The sequence below is a fragment of the Melanotaenia boesemani genome, chromosome 2 (assembly GCF_017639745.1).
Source record: "Melanotaenia boesemani isolate fMelBoe1 chromosome 2, fMelBoe1.pri, whole genome shotgun sequence".
Lineage (NCBI taxonomy): Eukaryota > Metazoa > Chordata > Actinopteri > Atheriniformes > Melanotaeniidae > Melanotaenia > Melanotaenia boesemani.
In genome coordinates this window covers 33,719,346-33,741,347 of record NC_055683.1, presented here as the reverse complement: position 1 = coordinate 33,741,347, position 22,002 = coordinate 33,719,346, and the positions used below count along the sequence as shown (strand labels likewise).

At 38.7% G+C, this 22,002-nt stretch overlaps 2 protein-coding genes across 2 annotated transcripts; both read right to left on the bottom strand.

Moving 5' to 3' along the window:
* Positions 1 to 1,287: 1,287 nt before the first annotated feature.
* coro1a (coronin, actin binding protein, 1A) lies at positions 1,288 to 8,235 on the bottom strand. Its single transcript, XM_041973462.1, has 11 exons — positions 8,083 to 8,235; positions 6,825 to 7,028; positions 5,304 to 5,426; positions 5,094 to 5,223; positions 4,280 to 4,461; positions 3,274 to 3,393; positions 2,706 to 2,810; positions 2,480 to 2,625; positions 2,026 to 2,083; positions 1,734 to 1,949; positions 1,288 to 1,657 (listed from the first exon to the last, which is right to left on the bottom strand). Exons 2-11 carry the CDS (start codon positions 7,020 to 7,022, stop codon positions 1,565 to 1,567), a joined length of 1,371 nt encoding a protein of 456 aa, XP_041829396.1. The 5' UTR covers positions 7,023 to 7,028; positions 8,083 to 8,235; the 3' UTR covers positions 1,288 to 1,564.
* Positions 8,236 to 11,327: 3,092 nt separating this feature from the next.
* paqr4a (progestin and adipoQ receptor family member IVa) lies at positions 11,328 to 21,436 on the bottom strand. The gene is made up of 3 exons (XM_041975610.1): positions 20,362 to 21,436; positions 17,120 to 17,338; positions 11,328 to 15,639 (listed from the first exon to the last, which is right to left on the bottom strand). Exons 1-3 carry the CDS (start codon positions 20,633 to 20,635, stop codon positions 15,206 to 15,208), a joined length of 927 nt encoding a protein of 308 aa, XP_041831544.1. The 5' UTR covers positions 20,636 to 21,436; the 3' UTR covers positions 11,328 to 15,205.
* Between the last annotated feature and the right edge of the window lie 566 nt (positions 21,437 to 22,002).

Below are 22,002 nucleotides of genomic sequence, written 5' to 3'. Positions count from 1 at the left end.
TGTGTCTACTAGTTAGGTCATGTGTCTGACAAAGCTGGATTAAACAAAATGAGAGCATGTGTTTGTGTTTTTGTTTTTTGCAGTGGTTTGCTGAAGACTGATTTGTTATTCAACTTTTCTTTTTCACTCAGGTTGTCTGTCTGTAGGTCCTGTGCTGTCATTGGGTCCCATTGGTGTCTTTAGCCCAAAATGGTAACTGCAGTACCGCAGCGCCATCTAGTGGTGTTTGTCAAAAAAATAAATAAAAAAATCTATTTATCATGTGCAGGGATTGTATGTAGGAATTCCTCTCAGAAACTGTTGAAGTGGTAGCACCCAATTTTTACGTCTTAAGACTTTATTTTTCCGTCTTAACACCTAAAAATTGTACGTTTTACCACCAACGTCAAAATAGACGTTTTGGTCCATTCGGCCTTCCATAGCAAGCACACACACACAGGCAGCAGCATGCACGTACCATTTAAACAGGTCAGCACTTTACACATTGGCAAACACGGCTTGAATGACGCAGAAAAACACGTTACTGTAGTCCAGTAAAGTAATTTTGTTACCAATATTAATTAATAATTATATTATATTAATAATAATATGGGTTAGGCGGCTGGTGTGCTGCAGATTCTTGGTGGTGGTCTGTTCTGCAGCTTCAGCAGAACCAAATCCAGCAGCTCTGGAGGAACCGCCAAGTTCTACAGCAACAGAGACTCAGTCCTAAATGTAAACTATGTGTGGTGGCTTTAATGAAAGGGATTTGAGAAAAAGGAGAATGGCAGTGTTATTTTTGAGATGTTTAAGTAATGATGTAAAATGACACCAGTGATTAGGTTAGAAAAAACAATGATTGTGTAAATAGTTAATGCTGATAACAGGCTAATCTGATATAGTCAGTTCTGAACTCAAGATTCATACATGGAATACTAAAACAGCCTTTTTGATGCACCATTAATCTTAATTTACACGTATTCCACATTAAATCACTGACCTGTCTTTATTTTATCTTTAAGGTTTTGGTCAAAGAAAGGTAAAAAATTAAATGAAATTAAAAAATCTTCAGTCAAATGCACCTCAGCAGGCCACAGAAAATATCTGCAGGCAAATGTTTCTCAGATATGGTTTTGAGCATCTGCTATATTTCAAATAGATGTATACAACATTCATATTCACTCATTTTGGTCTGTTCCTCATTTTTTTATGATGATTGAAAATTATTATGAAAATCTTTAAAATTTGGTCAAATTAAAAAATGTATTTCACATGTTTTATTTGGGAAGCAAAACAGTCATAAAAAGCTCTTGGAAAATACTGAAGACTTTATTTCAGACTATGAGCATATATTAAAATAAGACATGTTTTAAAAATTGGTCAAAAATACCAAATAAACAAATTCAAGCTTCAAGCTAGAAAACAAGTTTCATCACATCTGCTGTCATGATGTCTCCCTTTATCTCACTACAACCAAAAGTTAAAAACATTTCCTCCCTCTAGTTGTCTGTTTTTCACTCTTTAGTTTTTCCATTGACTTCAGATCTTGGTTTATTTCCTTGTTTCAGATCCATCTTTTATCTTCTTAATGCTTGCTCTCCAGCTCACTCACGCGCTTGGTCAGCTCCTCTAGTGCTTCTTTGAGGCTCTTTACCTCCTTCCTCAAAGACTGAACCTCCTGAAATAAAGAGAGTGGAGCTCAGAGAGATTGTAATAAAATACTTCAGGCCATTAAAATAATATAAAATACTCACCCCGTTGTTGTCCTGTTGACTGCTGCCAGATGCAGTTGTAGTCTTCAGGAGACTCTTGTGAACTTTGAACTCCTTGGCTTTGGTGGTTGCTACAAACCCGTCCTTTAGGGAGATCATGTTAGGTGGAGCATCTTTTCCCTCAAACCACTCATCAGCCTCTGCTGAGGGCTCTGGACCGATGGTGTCCGGGTACAGATCTTCCTGGAACAGATCCGACTACACAAGCAGAGGTGGAAACAGTGACTTAAAGAAATTTCAGTCATATTCATAAGAGTAATGTTTGTAATCTCACCTTGCGTGGTACTGTCATGACTATGGGTTCACATTTCCTCTCATGAAGTTTGTAAAATCTGAAAGAAGAAATATTTGTTTAGAATTAAAGCCGCTGTGTTGGCAAAGTTGAAATAGATTTATATTAATATAAGCATGACAAACAATCTACAGCTATGCTATGCTAACATTGTTAACGGCACAATAGTGTTTTGAGGTAAATGCTAACATGTAAGTAACTGGCCAAAGAGGAAAACAAATTTTAAAATTAAAATTTAGCTCTTTTTCTATACATACAGTAAAAATTAGGCTGATGGAATTAGTAAACAAAAAATGGACAAATTCCATCATGAATGGGGCATGTAATTATGAACTAAATGATATTGATAGACCTTGAGATGTTTCACCTAACATGACAAATGCACCCAGAGGAAATGTTGAAAACATATTACTTAAAACATAAAAAAAATCACTACCTGGCAATTTCACATTTATTGACCTCCAAGCCCCTTTTTGGCATGTATCCCATCCCCTTCTGGCTCTCCTTGCTGCTGTACTGGGACAGGTAGTGAACATATGGAGCTTCATCTGTCACTTCAAAGTAACGGATGCTGCTGTCTCCCTGTGATGAGCACATCAAAAATTAGGTGTTTGTTTTGACGTGGGTGAGAATGGCTCATTTTTTCAAGATGGAAATCAAACCTTGCCACAGAGGTAGATGACACCAGTGTCTGGGTCAAAAAATGGCAGGAGAACACCACTGCTGGTGTCCAGCTCCTGCAGGGTCAGCGGCTCTCCAAAGTTCTTCTGCACAGTGAGAATCACATGAAAAATATTAATTAAGTTATCTTGAGTGAAAAACAACTAAAGTCGAAGCCGAAGATTTCTTTAATCGACACTGTGCTGTAATCTGGCTGCTGTGAAACAGTATTGTTGTAAATTTAAAAAAAAAAAAAAAAAAAAAACTTGAGAGTTTCATTTAAGTAGAGTTTGTGTTTAAAGTGTGTTTGTGTTGTTGGAGCCTGTGTTCAGTCATTCATTATATGAACTGAATTATGTGGAAAAAAATTGATTTCTAAAATATGTCAGAGAGTAATAAACTTTCTACAGTTGGTGGCGAAACCAGAATGCTTCTTCTATTTGGTAAAAAGAATTAAAACATAACAGGCAGTTTTCCACTAAGAATAAATAGATTAAAATTGGTAAAGTTAAGATGAAAAAAGAAAATTTAAGTCTGAAATAAAAGGCTCTGAGAGCTATATGCACTCACCGGATCCCACAGCGCCACCTGTCTTTCACTCATGCGACTAAATCCGGTGCTCAGGATCTTCCCATCGGACACAAACACGGCCCTGACAGGTCTGGAGCCCTCATGAGGCTTGTCCCTTTCCTGCAGGTGTGAGGTGGAGCAGCAGAGACAGAAAAAGATTTTAAAAAATTCAAGAAAAATCTAATCATTTAAAACTATGTTTCTTTTGGCATCTAATCACTTTACTCAAATAATTGTTATGTTTTGATTCTCTTAGAATGAGCCATTTATATTTACTTGTGGTGAGTCCACATACATGTTTCACCTAAAATGACAAATGCAAACCTGATGGTGGCACCAGAAAACCCCTTAAACACATATTACTAAAATATTAAAATATATTTTTGCCACCATTTTTAGTACAGTGTCTCTGAATGGACAAACAGTATGTGTGTTAAGTGAGAGCGGAAGAATTTTGGCCGCTAACGGCCACCATTCATTTACAATTGTGCTTGGCATTTAAAGTAATTGCAATGCCCATCTTTACCACTAGATGTCAATAATTCTTACACACACACACACACTTACACACACACACACACACACACTGGAAATGTCTGTTACTGTCAGAGTGGACATGAAGTGACTTATAGAGGGTTCATCATATAGAATTACATTATGTCTAAGAAATATCACTTTTGTTATTCTATAATATGAATGAAATAGTAATTACCTCATTCTTATTATAAGCAAGAGATACAAAAAAATGGGGAATACCATTTAAAGCTGCCATGTTTTTAGTCTGAGTTGAAAAGAAACAGCCTTTAAAAGATTAAGTGACTATTTAAATAAATTGTTTTATGTATTCATATGATGTTGGGTATGTACTCATCTTTGTTTTCTAATTATAATAATAAGCAATTGACCTGTAAGACATATTATTCAATATGTTTTGCCAAGTGATGATGGTGATGAGCAGCATATAGAGAACTGAGACAATAAAATGGGTTCAATGAAGGACTCTTACAGAGACAACTGTCCCCTTGCGTGGGTCCAGCACCCGCAGCTTCTTGTCTTTGCATGAGGTGAGAATCCTGGAGCCGTCCCTGTTCCAGCAGGCACTGTAGATGAGGTCAGTGTGCACGCTGTCGATCCTCACTACTGCTTCCCCCCGTGCCACGTTCCACAGGATCACCACGTTATCACAGCCTGCATCAGAAGTAGTCAATAGTTTGAATCAGCTCAGTTTCAGTATCAGTTCACATCATAGATATCAACTGTGTTTGTTGTAAACAGTGTTGTGAAGATAGTTGTCATGGCTGCAGAGTGAAAAAGGAACAAAGCATCATGTGCAGAGAAGAGAACTTCTAAATAAAGAAGTCTAGAGAGAAAAGTTTTAACACACAGTGGGGTTGAGTTTATGACATTATGAGTTAGTTCTGCATTTAAAAAAAAGCTGATCAGTGGACATCTAACATAATGAAATGAACATAATGTATTTGCTGCATGTTTGTGTGAATGCACAGCTGGAAAGCTGCAGCATGTTCTTATGAGTATACTGTTTTGTGTTTTTTTATCTCAACATTTTGGCCTAAAAAACCTCTGAGCTGAAGACTCATAGCGCTTTATGTCAGTAAAGATGGTGGGTGGAGGCTGTGAGAACTTCCTGTTCAAGAGAGATGTGTGTCTCTGTCAACAAATCCTATGTGATGTAGATTACTTTTACCCCTGTCTGGTTCCTGAATACAACATAATACAGTTCTTTATAGAAATTCTTTGGTAAAAAATGTGAACGCAGACATCTGAATTCAACACTGTTGAGGATTAAATGTGACTATAACCTGCACTCATCAGCACATTGTGAGCAGTGGGGTGCCAGGTCAGGATGCCGACGCGTTTGGAGTGGCCGTCCAGCTTCACAACAGGCTCTGTAAGAGATGTGGTCAGCCCACCGTCCGGGATCTCCCAAATCTATTTACCAAAAACAACATGTTATTTACATATGACATTTCATCTTATATTCCAATAATTTTGAGATTGCATCATCTTACCATGACACTGCAATCCTCTGAGCCGCTGGCTATTATGTTGTCATTGTGAGGACAGAACTCAATGTCCAAGACCGGACCTGTGTGGCCGCATACGGTGGGATAAGACATGTCAATACGCCCCGTCTGCAGACAGAAACATTAAGGAGATTAGAATATGCAATTTAGACTAACAGCAGACAGAAAAAAGTAAAGTGCAAGGCAGCATATAAATGTAAAGAAGAAAGGTGAAAGAAAAAAATCTAGTTTAGATAGCAAATCTGCAGTCAGCTGACATAAATTCCACAACTTTTTCTTCAATTACACCAAATGTTTGGTAACCTGGTTTAAGAGGAGATCAGGGCCAGGAAGGTGAAACCTCATTTGTTTTCACATGTCTTAGTCTGAGCAAACAACTTACAAGTGCAGTATGGAAATTACATCTTACACTAAAGTGTTAAATGAACAGTTGTCCACCATAATATATGACTAACATCTGGCTTCAGTTAAATAATGAAAGCCAGGTGAACTGCTACAAATATCTCTCAACAGTGTTTTCTTTGAATTTACGGTGCTTTTTTCTGCTCCTTTGTGCACACTGGCACATACATTTCATTTGTCCTTTAAGAGTTCAAACTGTACAAGATTATAAAACGTTTCTGCAGAGGTCAATTCTTTAAAAGCAAGTGTTATGGTAATATGATAGAAAATCAGTAGGTACACTACAGCTCTAAATTAGTCTCTTATTGTTACCTGAGCAGTGACTTCTAATGATATATTTATTTACAATATTGGCTATGATAAGAATGACTGATTTAGTAGCCAAACAAAGAGACTTAAGTTCCTTTTAAACTCAAGATTTACTCATTATGAGGCATTAAGCTTTCTACACATGCTTAGTGAGCAGTACTGACTACCATGTTCAACTTAGGTGTCAAATATTATCTAACTTTAACGTTTAAAATAACCAGGAGACTATATCAAAGACTTTATTTAAGATCTTCTGAATTGTTCTTTTTTAAGAGGGCCTTTTTTTAGGTAACATTTTTCTGCACGAAATATTTCCAATATACATATATATATATATATATATATATGTATATATATAGACATACATATATATATATACATTTCCAATGCATTTGATTTACAGACAAATTCTGTTTTGACCAACTTTCCAACTAATATTACATCTTTCTACAGTTTCGGGGAAATGACATTCATTAAAGAAGTTGCATGGTATCGAACAAACTCCATATTTGACTGAAAAACAGTCAAGCTGAGGCCACATCCTGTCTCTGACTGAGCTAAAAACAACCTCCTAATATGGTCAAAACTCAATGGCAGAGGCAAGTGACGTGTAGTAAGACAGATTCAAACTTCCTTATTCAGATAAACGTGTGATGCTTGTTGCAGAATTCAAATTCTCTTGTAAACAGGGTGTAAAAAAAATGCATCAGAAGTGACTGACATGAAATTGTATTTTGCATTTTGAGAGACATAATTTTGAGAATATAGCAGTTCAGCCCATCTCTTGTGGCCCACCTTATTCAGGGGCAGCACCATGAAGGCTCCCCCACCACTGGCATCCACAATCATGGCCACAAATTTGGGATTAACAGAGCAGAAGTTGCTATCCCAGGTCATCTGGGAAATCCGGATGTCATCGTAGCATTGGTCAGCTTTCACAGCCTGACCAAAAACGTGACGGAACTTACTGGTCCTCACAACCTTCCTGGACATGGTGAACTGAGAAATGAATGAAAGACAGAAATTTATGTGTGCAAGAAGTCTGAGAAAAAGATTCATTTTAAATGCATATCAAATGCTTTTAGTTGAACACATATATGGAAATAAACTGACAAACACAAAGCTGAAAACAGTAGAAAGACACAGGAAAGCTAGAAAAAGGGAAGCAAAACCTTTCACAACTGCTTCCTCTAGTCTGTGCCTGGTTTGTCTTCTCTCTAATTTGTGTGTTGTTGAAATAATTGTGCACGCAATGCACAAAATAAAATAAATAACAGTTAAACAACGACACAAAGGCATGTCTTTATGATCCATTTGAGCTCATTTGCTTTTAGCCTAAAAAGGTAAAAAGGGTGCCAAAGAGGCAGTTACACCACATCCCTTACAAGAGAAACAAAACCACAAACCTTTCTCTAGTCTTTTCTACAGACACACACTCCTGTTGTCATTGACCCTTCTACAAGTATACAGACTTTAATCATAAAAATGAAGCTGTAACAGTGTTTGGTGAATGCATAGCGGCATTTTCTCTCAAATCTTAAATTATCTAGGCGTTAGTTCAGTATCAGCTACAAAATTAGCAATTCTTGCTTCATCAATCAAGAGTATTACTACTAATAAAAAAGAAGTCACTTCATATGTTCTGTTTTACCTCCATTTGTAGAGTTTACTTCCTGAAATCTGCAGCCGCACCTCAGCTCAGACACAGAAGCGTAAAACAGTTTTGCTGCATGTGCATCACAAGACCTCAGAGGCTGCCCTACACCTAATTTAATAACCCCTGTAGAGTGAGCTGTAATTTTATCAGGAGCCTAAATGCATGTCAGTAATCCGCTTCTAACACTGTATCACTGTTGTGATGGAAAACATTGACAAGTTCAAAGCAGGTAACAGTTCACTCCCGTGAAACCGTGAAAAAAAGAATTATAACCATGTGGAGTATGAGGAAGAAAGATGCAATATTCATGTCAGTTACATTCTGTCATCTTCCCCTGGTTATTAAAGATGTTTGGCAGATGTGCATGAGATGCACATGCTGATGTTGCTGGCTTACCTGACAGTCGTGTGGGCGCGATTCAGCTCAAGGAGTTTCAGCAGTGCACCAAACACTCTGCCACCAGAGTGAGGACGTCGAGAAGACGATAAGTTAACATACATCACAAAATGACATGAAGGAAGTGAGAATTTCAAACGAAGGTGGAAGTGGGAGGTGTCTCCTGTGACATTTTTAGGCTGACAAACTGCAGAGGGCAACATGAAGGGAAACACTACAAGTTTCACAAGAGTTGGTCAGGAAATAAGATAAAAATTTCAGAACAATACAGATTATTACTGTGTAAAAATCAGAATGCATAAAGTAAGAAATGGTGATGCGCTGATTATAGATAAGGTTTTAAATAGAATTACCATGGCCACAAATGCTTTTAACTAATGTGAAGCACTGATTCAAATGCAAAGAGATAGATACAGTTTTATTTCCTGGAAAATTAGCCTTGCCACATCCTTCAGTCCAGTCCAATAAGAAAGAGTTAAAAACTGCTGAGACTGATTATTCTTGTTCACTTATGCAATAACTAATTCCATGTTTAGAGAGTTTTGTTGGAAAATTTGCTTCCCCTCTGCAGTTTACTTAATTTCAGTTGTTAAGTTTAGTGAAGGCCTAAAGAAAGTGGTGTAACTGGCACTCCTCTACTGGTAAGATGCAACATCACGCTCTATTTTCAGCCCGAGTCTGTGGCTGCGCAACTGTACCAAATGTACCATTGGTGACACCAGCTGCAGCAGGAACAACCTTAAATGTGGTTTTGTAGACACTGGCGGGTATTTGTGTCTTTTTGTCTGCAGATGGTAGTTCTCAACTGAATGTTGCAACAAGACACAGTCACAAAACTTTTTCAGGCCTGTTGTTAAGAAAAAAAATAAAGGTGTGTTGTCCAACCCAAAGGTCGATGGATGGAGAAGGCGCTTTGGGCCCCTAAGTCTTTCTAGGTAAATATATCTGGTGTGTAAACATTTATTTCCTTAATGGGTGAAATGTACACATGTTCCTGAGATTGGAGACATGGGATCTGAACGGGTCATGTTTAGAGCCTCCAAAGTGGATGTGGCTCTAGGAGCTGTGGCCAGAAGGTTGGTGGTGTTTGTCCCAGCACGAACCGAAGGGAAGCCAATAAGCTGAAGGAGACTTTTCTGACTATGTTGTTACAGGGGTCACTTGAAGCATCTGACAAGAAAGAAGAGAGCTGAACCGAAAGGAAAAGCTTTTGATTTACTAGTTTATCTGTGTTCAAGCCCTTACTCATGATCAGGAAAGATGGATAGTGACCAAAAGAATGAGATCACAGATACAAGTGACTGAAATGAGCTTCCTGTGGAAAGTGGCCGGCTCAGCCTGAGGATCGAGTGAGGAGCTTACACATCCGCTGAGGTGGTTTGCTGATTAGGATGCCTCCTGGATGGATGGATGGATGGATGGATGGATGGATGGATGGATAGATGGATAATGGAGCTATTAGTGTAGAAACTAGAGTGATGTTCTCCCATGTAAAATTAGTTCGCTGGTTAGTATGAACATGTGGTATTTTAAGGTTTTACACATCAAAACATGATAGTGGTCACCCGGTCCAATTCTTAAAATGATATAGATGCAACCTCAGATGAACACTAACCCAGACATTTAACACTGAGTCATTATCTTTTAAAAGCTAAACTGCAGAAGTAGTGAAAAACTTAATCCTGGTCCATGATTCAACAGCTTGTAAAACCACCTTTAGTAGAAATATCTAGAAATAATTGCTTTCTGAATCATGCTACCAGTCTGTTTCATTGTTGGGGAGGAATATTGGTCCAATCTTCTTTACACTGAGTTTGCAGCATTTGTTCATACACAGCTCTCTTAGAGTCCCACCCCATTATTTTACTCAGATTGAAGTCTGGACTTTTGCTAGATCATCGCAGCGCCTTGCTAATTTTCTTTTTCAGCAACTCTGTTGTAGATTAAATGTTGTGTTTGGGATCATCGCCATGTTACAAGAACTAGTTTTAAGCAAAGCTTCAATCCTAAAACAGATGTCCTGATATAAAGAAGATTTTAAAGTCCATTCTTTGACTGCAAGTTTTTACACACCTGAAACCTCTGCTCGAACAGAGGTGCCCACACTTTGTGATGTTTCATTATTCAAATACATTTGAAAAGAAGCACCTTTAGGGTTTGTCTTTTCATTTGCATGGAAGCTGGAAGAGTTTTTTACTTTTTTATTTTTTTATTTTATATTTTTTTACTTAGTTTTAATTAAATATGCAATGACACAGTTTACTTTGTTTCATGCTGTTGTTCACCTCAACTTACATTTAATTGATTATAAGACCTGGGGAGGGTTAGAATAATTGTAAAACATAAAAGCAAAGAGGGTGGATTTTCTATTGTTGGTTGTTTTCCACATAAAAATACATGATCCATTAGAATTTAATGTCCAAGACACTTAGTTGTGGCTACAGACTTTTTAAACTATGTCACTTTGAGGCCTTCTAATATCAGGTGTAATACACTGGAAGAAAATTTTAAGCCCTTAAAGATTATTAAATTAACTTCAGCTAACATGCTCTGTTTATGCTGCTCTCCTGTTTCTCTTTCTGTTATACTAACAACCTAAGTGTGCAATCTACTCCTAATTATACGTGTAAAGCCACATCTATAGCTGTATTGTAACATAACATCATTTCTAAACATAAATGTTTGCACTAAAATCCACTTAGGGTTTAAATTTTGAGCAACAGATGGAAGTTAATACCACTGCCCTGTTCTATTTCTTTGTTTTATACAATAGGATTATGTATGTTGATTTTTCTACCCTTGTAAGGGCTGATCAGGCTTCAGGTCAAATAAAAAAAATGTAATTATAGTAGCAGTCTTTACAAGGTTTGTATCACAGAGCTAACCACATCCTAATTAGTTGTAAGAAACGGATTTTAGCTTAATTGTAATAAACGTGAATGTCGTGTTGAGACTGTGGGGGGTGTGCACTTATAAAAAAGATTTTGGATTTTGAGAAAAATTATTTTTGTTAGCAAAGTACACTCAAGTCATCCTATGCAGCAAAACCAACTTGTGCATGTGAAATCACACAAAATATTGGGCTGGAAAATTGGAAAACAATCACTACCAAAAAGAAAAAAATCTTACTTTTAACCTTTACTTTAAGGCCACCCCGTAAAAAAAACCTCTTCAGAAGGACAGACACATAGGTATCTCTAAGAAACATAACATCATCAGTAGAAAAGAGATGTCCTGCAGACACATTTAAAAATATAGACTTCAGTTTATTGCACAATCGTTGCTGGAGACTGAGGAGTGTGAGAGCCTGTCTGTTACACAGGATACTAATGTTGGACAGACAGGTGAAACAGCAGCTCAGGGACAAACTGTGCGTCTGTGTTCGAGCATCTTTCTCTGCAAGCGCACAGACTGGTAAATGAGGCACTGTGGGAATGAAATCAGCATCCCGTCAGTGCAACAGGAGAAAGTAAACTTGCTTGCATGGGTTCTGCAGAGGAGCTCCATACACACATATGTAAATACATAGGGAAATGTAAAATAATGTAAAATACACAACCCTGGAGAACAGCTGCAGACCAAGTTTGACTTGCCTGCATCAGAGAACTTGAGTTTCCACCAGATGGAGCCACACTCACTCCTGTGACACCTTAGAAAATACCAAGAGGTTGCAGATATGAAATGAGGATAACAGACAGACCCTCCAGAAAGCTCCCTTCATCTTTAAGGAAAGGGCTTGTCTCATTACCTGTACACATAGACCAGTGTCATTAGAATCCACAGAATTACAGTAATTATAATAATCAGTATATAACAATACAGATAATCCATTATAAACAGGTTGTTAACAGGCTATCCGGCACCTGTATCATTTAAAATAAAAAAAAAGTTTTGTTAGTGATGTTTCCATACATCTTGGTTTTTTTTTTCTTGTTTGTTTTTTTCATTTAACATACAGACAAAAGGACAAACACCAATTTTCTGACCCGGTTCAACTCCTGTAACATGGTTTTCAGAGAATTTTCCCTTTCCCCCTTTTCTTCTCCCTCGTGTGCAGTCTGTTGCAAGGTCTCTAGCATGAACAGACTGCACTAAAGCTGGCAGGTGAAGGCAGACAGATTATCTCACAGCCATGTTTCAGACAGCAGAAGTCAGGCCCCGGATGTTACAGCTACAGTTATGGCACCCTGAGAAGTGGGAGACCCAGGATGTTGAAATGAGCCCTCCGTAACAGCGGATCAGTGAGCCGTTTACCCGACGCAGACTGTTTTCACTGTTACGTATCCTTCGGCTGATAATGCATAGATTGACCAGTGGTAGTCACGAGGTATTCACATGCCCGTCAAGGTTCCCCCACTATGGTCACAAACGTCTTTCTTATGTTGTCTTTAAAAATAAAAATAAAAAAGAAGCGGTTACATTTATATGATCAAAAGCATTCTTAGTAAGGGCCACGAAAGGTGAAGCAACTCTACATTAGCACTGAAACAAATTTCAGAGTTTGTTTTTTCAGTTTTTTACATATATAAGGACATAGCCGAGCAAAAACATCATTGATATTTGAAATCTGAAGCACAACAGGGAGCCGTGTCTGCTTCCCTCTCTCATGTTTCACTTTTGGCTGTGAAAGAGAGCAGCAGCATCCATGTGGCACAACAATCTCATCCCTTTTTATTCTCCTCCCTTAACATATTTGTGTATGCTTCAAAATTAAATCAGGGTATATTTTCTGCACTGCATGTTTATATCATCTACAAACATTTATTTACATCGTCTATATGAACCTTGAATATATTTCAGATCTATAATTCTCTCTAATCCAAAGCCCTTTGGTGAACGATGAATAGTGCAGTTTATCTGGTAGTAATGTTTGCCTCTGCTCTTATTTTCCTGCAGTAGTGACCCTCCCACCCCTTCCCTCCTGCCCACTTCCAGGAGTGAATGAATGACCCGTTGCTGGCTACAAAGAACAGATGATTAGATAACACTATGAGACATCAGTTTCTGTTTCACAGCTACTTTCATGCATTTTTTTTTTTTTTAGTTTCATTCATTGGCCAAAAAATACATTATCCTCTGCATTTATATTGTACACTCTAGTTATAGCAGGTCAGAGAGAGGATAGCAGACAAACAGTATCTGTTTCTTTATCAGGGAGGGGAGGGGATTCGGTTGCTGAAGTCTGAGGTTTACGTTTGTGAAAAAGACTCTGGGAAATCCTGCTTCACCTATGAGTCAGAGTCAACACAGGAAACTGAGGACGTGCTACACCTCAGAAGCTGCTAATATGGCGAGATGAAGAGGAGCTGACCGGATTGGCAACTAGTCAGTGGGCGGCTGTGACTGTCGGTGAGGGAAATAAGTGCAAATGTCATCAATAAAATAAAAGTCTGCCACTAAAGAGATTAAGGAGTTTCAGACATTTCAGTCTTAAACATGACGCAACAAGCAGAGGTTTGTTTTTACCAAAAAGTAGAAAAAATAGAGCCAAAGCAACAATAAATAAGCATGTAGACTTACTGAAATCTTTACATGTTAGGAGGGTGGAGGGGTTCATTCCTGCTTACAGCAGTTAGACAATTTTATGAACCGAACCAAAAAGTGCAGCTGAAGTTGAACACAAATATAACAATAGTGCATTAAATGTGCTCATTTTGTGGCAATGACACTATGAACATTGTCAATGTACAAGTAGGCATCCTAATACAGTACAAATATAGTCAAGAAAAAAAACGCCATCAGGTTTTAAAACTCAGATTGACACTTGACTGCAGATGCTATACGATTTGCTTTTTTTTCCTATTACATTACATGTTTTAGGACAAAAGAACGTGTATTGGGAGAAAAGCTGAAAAAGAAAGAGAAAATCCTCAGGATGTGCGCTGTTTAAATAAAACAGATGCAGAAATTCACCTGCAAATAAATACAGTTAAATAATAAGAACAGCAAATAGGATCTATCTGTTAAACATATTATTTTGTGCAAAATATTTTCATAGAAAAACACAGGCTTTTCCTATTAAATAGGATTAAAATCTTTAAAACATTTTAGCAGTTTGGAACAAGTTACTATTGGCAATTATAAAGTGGCAACAATTTCATTATTAGTGCATCCTGCTGCCACAGAAACATTTAAATGTGCATATAGAGCCATTTTAGTGGCAAGTTTCATCATTTTAAACTGAACTTTAGAGGCATTTTACACACTATAAATGTGCAAAAACGTGATTAGAGGATCCTGTTTAGCAAACTAACAATACTAAACAATACAGCTGGTAAATATTTGCATTGTTTTGTTATTTTTATCATTAAAAATGACTGAATTTTGTTGGCACTGAGTTGCTGTGCAAACAAAGACGACAACACTGCTCTGTGGTGCAGGGAGTAAACCTATTGCTAACATGCTGCGATGCTCAGGAATGAACCCATCACCCGAATTTATCCTAATCTGATGACGGTGAGGACAGTTCAGATCAACACACACATAAAGAGGCAGTAGCAGAAAACAAGCAAACAAACAGTCCAGTAAGATTCAGTAATTTTGAGGACAAAGTGATAACTATACTGTGCTTTGCACAGCGCTTACAGTATACGCGTAGTATAAAAATAGAGGTGTGAGGGAGTCTGAGTGTGTTCGGTGTATGTGATGTGGATGAGTCAAGATATGGATGTGCTGCATAGGTAGCAACAGTGACATCTGAGAGTATGATATTGTTTAGTCTATCATAACCAACTACATCAACAAATGTTCAAGTTAACCTTCTAGAAAGGTTTTTAACTCAGTAGTAGCCTTTTTGCACTTTATTATACGCAGTTAATCAACTTACTGTTTTAATATTTCCATTTACTGTGTGTGTGTGTATATGCATGTGTGTGTGATTTGTATTTGTCCGTGTAATGCCGAGTGTTAGGGGGTCTAAATGATTGTGCATGTTACTAGACATACTTGTACTTGTATTTGCACAAATTACCAAGATGGACGAAGATATGAACATTCTGAGTTTTAGTATACGAGGTGAACACATGCACATCACCTCCCCTCTACAGACACCCCCAGCCCCCCAGAAGTCCTCCAACATAATGTCCCAGTGCTCCTTGTCAGGGGGTGGGGGTGGTAGTGGGGGTCAGTCGGAGGGACAGTTGTAGCTGTTGATCCACAGCAGGTCGTCTAGGACACCCCAGTGCAGGTAGAGGATGGAGCCCACCACCAGTACGTGCATGATCTGGTGGCTGTTGCACCAATAGTCGAAAAGGCCTGGCCGAAAGCGCTCCGGGATGCGTGTGATGTTGATCACCCCGCCCAGCACGGCCAAGGCGTCCATCGTGATGAAGTGGCGGAGCGAGGTGGGACTGCCGCCGCCCACGCCCACCCAGCGAAGCAGGAAGAAGGAGAATCGGAACAGCGCCTGCCAGGCGAAGGAGCGCAACCGCCGCACGCTGCTCCGAGCCGTGACGGCGCAGTAGATGGCGTGGCTGGACAGCAGGATGTAGACCAGCAGGGCCACGGTGCGGATGAACGGGTAGCACAGCAGCGTGCTGTATACGATGGGCAGCGCCCCTGAAACGGAAATACAAAAATTAAATAAAATAACTTTGAGCAAAAGCTGAAAACCTTTTAGCTGATTTCATGTTTTCTTCATTGTAGGATGTCTCAACTAAAAACTTATTTTTTTCCCTTTTTTCAAGCATTTCACACAAAAAATAACTGAGTTAATCAAGAATTAACAACATAAGAGAGCCTGTTGACATGACCATAAAAATCCAATAATTCTGACTCATTAGATCTTTTTTATAACTGGATCTGACATGTTCACATACACTGCAGTAATACGATCATGGGAAAACTATGCTTCACATTTTTCATTCTGTTATCGGATTTCCTTCGGAGTATGTACTTAGACTCAAACTTCCTGTTATTTAACTTACTGTTATTGTTCCTGTTATGTGGAAGCTAACAGGCTACATGCTGCTGCTAGCCTTTTACACTCCACGAGGAGAAAGCAACAGTTGACTGTGTTTTTATTGCTGATTCTGACCGACGTGTCTGAAATAGATTTAACCTGTTAATTCCCACCTAATTTTGTTAATTTCTGTCTATTGACATTACCAAGTTTAAAAGCTTATAACTCAATGATTACTGAGTCAAGATTATTCAAAAGACACCTAATTTTAAAGGTAATAAACTGTAGTTTCATAAAATTACCTATTTTAGTATGAGGCTAAAATAAAACTTGACCTACATCAAGTAACATTTAGCTGAATACTTTTTTTTCTCATGCGTTTTTTGTACCCATTATTGAATAAATATAACTTGAAGGTGCTTTATGCCAGTCATGACAATAAACAGGTAGGAAGTCCCTTTAGCTTTGTTGCTAGCCATAGCAGTCCGTTTAAAAACTATATTTTGGTATATATATATACATATATATATATGTGCCACTTCTGATCATGCATACATTATTTAACCTGCTTAATAAGGTCATTATTAAAGACAGTAATTTTATTTACTTTTCTTATCTTTAATTTGTTGTATTCGGTTTATTCAGCGTTCAGGGTGTAGTGATAAGGCTGTTAAGTAAACATCAGCTGCACCTTTATCACTAAGTTGTGCTTGTCAGTTAGCCTATACATCAAATTATGAATTATTATTTTATCAGTACTGGTTTGTATAAAGTAGGCCCATTTATACAGTTTATTAGAAGAACATATTACATATAATAAATGTAAAATATGGCCCTTGACATTTTTATCACATTAGGGATCATGGAAAGATCACAAGTCATGTCAGATCTTGGGTCAGACTATTGCATCTATTGGCCAATTGACTTAGCAGAGCTCTCTGTGGTGAAATGTGTTCTGACTAAATCAATACTGGTACACCTCCCAGCAAAACACTTACACAGTAAGTCATTGACAATCAATAAGGAAAAATTAAACCCTCAAAGCAAACAGAGCAGCAATAAAAAGAACGGCAGCTGACAACGAGTCCAAAATGACTAAACTGTGAGTCGATGCACTGAGTTCCCAAGAAGGCTTACCCAGCGTGTTGATCATGCAGATTCCACACACATCCAGCTTGAGGAGGGTGTGGTACACCGGCTCCCCTCCCTCGTGGTTCATGAAAAGGTGGTAGACGACAGAGCCCAGCTGGGGAGACAGGCAGGCCAGGAAGTGCACCACACCCAACCAGGTGACACTGATCTGAGACCAGGGGATGTTGAGGGGTAGCAGCACCAGGAAGCAAACCAGAGGGATGCCTGGAGAGAAACAGGAAGAGCTCTGGTTATTAAAGGTTTTAGTTTTGGCACGTTTGAATGAAAATGTGCGCAGTGGCGACAGAAAACACAGCCTGAGGTCTTGGCTTTCGTGGTATGAAAAACATCTGCTGCAGCACAATGAAGTAACACAGCAACATCGACAAAACCAAATTAAGGTGTCATGTTCACTGTGATGGATTATCTCAGAGCTCGTGGACAGAGGATTTCAAACTGTACAAGAGGAAGTAGCTTTGAGGGGCTTCAAACTCTGCTGAGTGAGTGCAGATCCAGCAAGAAGAGCAGAGGGGAAACCTACAAGATTGGCACAAAAGCATCGGTGTTTCCTCTTGAGAGAAAAACTGGCCTCCCTCCAAGCTTCTTCTTTTCTAGCAGCTGAAGGCGATCATTGCTAGGAGGGCAAAATCTAGACCTTGAAATTTAATCCAGGGACATTTGTTACGATCATTTATCACCCTGCAACACACATGCATTATTGCCCTCGCTTTCATTCTTTTTTTTTTTTGCTCACACTGCCATTCCCAAAGTCAAGCCGTTTGTCCAAGACAGGTGATACAGTGAATGCCATCTGCTTTAGCACATCTATTTTAAGTGTGTTATCTCTGCCCCTCACACCACTTGTCCAGAGTCAACCAGCTGAACTCAGGCGTAGACGCAGAGGAGTGAGCCTCCTCTGAAAGAACTGCAGCGTGAAAGTGTCCGCAACCTGAGCTGCAGGCAGGATGTTTTCAGTTCACATGCAAAACAAGCCAGCTCATGAAACTTAGCTTAAATGTTACACAATAAAAACAAAGTTCCACCTGCACAGATCTGAGTGGGTTCCTCTCCGACTTGGAAAACTGGACAGAAGCTCAAATTACACATCAATCCTTATATGTGGCATAATGTTTGTTAAGGGAGCAGCTGAGCTTAGATGTCATAACTGAAGAGTAATAAAGGTGTCCAGGATCCCCACCGCAGTTTCATCAGCAACCGCTGGGCTGTCAGAGCATTTTGGTTTAATGACCTTCAGAACAAGGAAGCTGTCGTTGATGTTAAACTGTTCAGCTTGCATGTTGACAGGATAGAAGGTCCTAACAAGTCCCATTAGATGAGTCTGAAAACATTTTGAAAACTGATAACATGACCATCAGTCCCATCTCTGGCTGCACAGATTAATGCATTATTGAAATTAATTTAACCCTGCAAGAAACTAAAAAAAGAGAAGCATATTGTATAACCCTGACATTTTATGACCTCAGAAAAAAAGCCAGTCCAAGCCATTTCCAGTGTGTGTTCAGGTAAACAAACCTTTGTTGAACTTCTCTATAAAAACGCTCATGTTTTAGCTTCCTATAAAGTACGAACCTAGGTGTTTAAGCATTTTTATATAGATAGTCTTATATGCACAATTATTAAATCAGTTTTACATCCCATGAAATGTTATATCAGAACTTTGAATTAAGCTTAACTCATGACCAGTCTTGTGCTCCTGCCAGCTTTGGTTTCACAGAAAATGCATAAAAATATGGCTGCTTGTTAGCAGCAACAGCTGGTAAAGCACAGACTTAATTGCTGAATAATTAATCAAATTATCAAAAAATATCCACTCAGCTGCAGCTGTCAGAGCTTTCAGTGTCTTTCTTAAAGTGACTTGAGGTCTAACAGAATACCAGAAGAAATGCTTTGCACTTAAAGCAATGCAACATAAGTTTACGACTTTAAAACTATGTACTTCCAACTGGTTTTGATGGCACACTGATGTTTATTTTGCATATTCCTGGAGTTGTGTTGCCCTGCAGCATCTCGAGGCTGAGAAACCGCACTTCATAACTTTTTTTTTTTCCCCCTAGCTGTGAGCATCACATGACAGCTGTCTTTTGCTTTTACAACACCATGTCACATGCCAGCAGCTGGATATCAAGACACTGGCTGGTTTGGATGCAGACCATGGCTTATTTAGCAAAGAAACCCAAAGAAAAGAAATTGAGAAAGTGACAGAGCAAAAGACAAGATAAAAGTTAACATCAAACTCAAAGAAGAGACAGGATGCAAAACAAAAAAACATGCTGTATTAACTTTCATTAGTGGGCGTCGAAGTGCACCAATTTGTCATAGTTTAGTAGTGGGACTTTAAAAAACTGAAATAAAAAAAGTACAAGATCAGAAGTGAAACCCCAGTAACAGTATTTTTGTTCTCACCAGGGTTGTACACTTTTATCATGCATTAATAACTAAAATGTAGTATTTATACATCAAAGACAAGGAAGAACTGAAATGAGAATTTCATCCACTTTTGCTAAAACTTTTGCTAATCAAAGTTTAAAAGATATTAAATTTATTTACTGATCATTTCTAAATCCTTTATTTATGCTTCAAATGTAAGATCATTTGTTGCTTTCCTTGGTAACCACATTATGGGCTAATAGCTGAAAAAAAAGACACTCACTAAACAGGAAAATCAAAGTCATTTAAAAAAACATGAAGCACTTTGGTGTTTGTAGTTACATCTTTGACTGTTCATTTTATGATTTATAAGCAAAAACAAAACTGTCAGAGGAATATCATAGACTTCTTTGTTTTTAAATATATAATAACTATATTGCAGAAGTAATATGTAAATTTTTTAAATGAAGCAGCTCAAAACTGATCACCTGCTAATTACAGCACTTAAATAATAGTAATTAGATAAGATAATTTGCTTGTACCACTTGTAGAATTAAAGGGCAGCTATGCATATCTCTGTAAAGTATAAATTCAAGTTATTATTGGGTTTTTGTGCTGGTGAACGCTTCATAAGTAAATGATAAATTTAGCTTTATTTTAGGTAGAAATTCATCAAATCAAATATATCTGTTCAAAAGTAAGTTATATGTGTCTTGATTGAGGATCTCCAGGCTGTACAGAACTTGTACTGTGTAAGGCTTCATCTTTCTGCAGGTACAATATCAGCTCAACGTCAAAAGAAACTACACCTACTGAGTAAGCAGATCATGCTGATCTTTTTTTTTTTTTTTTTAACTCACCGTGAGTGTATATGTTTCCAAGTTCATTGTGCAGGTAAAACAGGCTTCTGATGCAGTCCTGCACGGAGGAAATTGGCCGGTATCCCGTCAGGACGTATTTGTTAAACTGAAGATGTGGAGGTGAACTCGCCCAGTCCAACAGCCTGGGTCCATTTAAAAATGCCATAGCAAACAGGACCGTTAAAAGGACGCCGCCAAATAAGTAAAAAACGGACTGCACACCTATATACACGTTCAGTAAGATTATTGCGACTAAAACCTTATGGGATATCATTGGTGTTGGTATTTAATGATGCTTTTTATGTTGTGCCGTTAGCCGCCTAGCTCGGCGCTAGCAAGTCTCACAGCAACTCCCCGGCAACGGTGCGTCCGCGCCGCCGCTGTTTGTTCTGAACCACCGGTACCTGTGCAAGTGTCATCCGCAAGGATGTAGACAGACACGGCCAGCCAACTGCATGGTGCAAGCTTGGGGCGGTCATTACATTTGGCATTTATAAAATGTTTTTGTAGCACCTGCAAGCCTGAGGAACAAGACGTTTCCCTTCATGTTAAAGCCACTTCCTTATTCGTTAGCATTCCAGTGCAGCAGAACAGGCTTGAACGCGTCCCAGTGGCAGTGATGCTGCGCGAGCCGCACGTCCATCCGACTCCAGATGATGCTAGCTTGATCCCAGCGGTCAGATTTGTAACGGAGGACTCGGAGGTTAGACCTCCACTTTAATACCAGCAAACCGGCGTCGCATGCTTAACTCAGTTCGTCAAATGGTAGATGGCTTTCGTAATATATATATATAAAAAAAAATCTGAGGTGATCCGTGATTTCGGAGCGGAGACTTTGAAGGACTATGGACTAGCAAGCCGGGCAGTCGCTTACCGACGTCCGGTTATTGAGGATGAGAAGGCTGATATTTGAGCCGGCTTTCTCCAGACAAGCATGACTTGGCCCGTTAAGCATACATTCATTTCCTCCATTATTAGTTTGATCCATTTTTCTTCTACCATTATTTCCAGCTCTCGGTATTCCTTAGAACGCGGAGCCGTCTCCGGCGGCCTTCAGTCTCCTGCATTGCCTCTATCGTCAAGTTACCAAACTGAAAACCAAGTACTTCCGGTTTGTGTTTTCACAATAGACCCCATCATGGAATTCACTGTAGGTGAATTTTATGTTTTTGTGTAGCCTGTGCCATGGGCGGATCTACAGGGGGGCAAGGAGGGGCAACAGCCCCCCTGGTTTATAGCCATGCCCCCCCAACTGCCCCCCCAATATTTATGTCTTTAAAATGAATCTCATAAAACCAAATTGCTTGAATGTTTAAAAGCACATGTTTGAATTGGAAAAATATTTTACCAAAGAAAAAAAAAAACATAATTTAAACTAAACTCTTTGGCACACGAAAAGCTTAGTTACGGCCCTGCGTCAGACACCTTTTGCATCCCGCTGCGCGACAGTGCACCAGTCACCACGCCTCGTTAATGAGACTGTATTCAGTCTGGAAGGGTGGAGTCATTAAGTAGGACAGGTAAGGCTATTTTTTCGCCATGTGATGCTCTAAGGCACAAAGTTTTTAAGTACAAATAAACTAGTTATAAAATAGATGTCTCCTAAAAAAAAGAAAAAAGACGGATGACCGCGGCTTAGCA

Bases quoted from the DNA above. Each gene is read 5' to 3' on its own strand.
- paqr4a (XM_041975610.1), bottom strand. From the start codon at position 20,635: ATGATATCCCATAAGGTTTTAGTCGCAATAATCTTACTGAACGTGTAT. The intron at 17,339-20,361 runs GTGAGTTAAAAA...GTTTCTCTCCAG, and splicing joins TGGAAACATATACACTCACG to GCATCCCTCTGGTTTGCTTC. The intron at 15,640-17,119 runs GTAAGCCTTCTT...TTTCCGTTTCAG, and splicing joins CTGCATGATCAACACGCTGG to GGGCGCTGCCCATCGTATAC.
- coro1a (XM_041973462.1), bottom strand. From the start codon at position 7,022: ATGTCCAGGAAGGTTGTGAGGACCAGTAAGTTCCGTCACGTTTTTGGT. The intron at 5,224-5,303 runs GTAAGATGATGC...TTTGGTAAATAG, and splicing joins CAGAGGATTGCAGTGTCATG to ATTTGGGAGATCCCGGACGG. The intron at 2,811-3,273 runs GTGAGTGCATAT...CTCACTGTGCAG, and splicing joins AGGTGGCGCTGTGGGATCCG to AAGAACTTTGGAGAGCCGCT.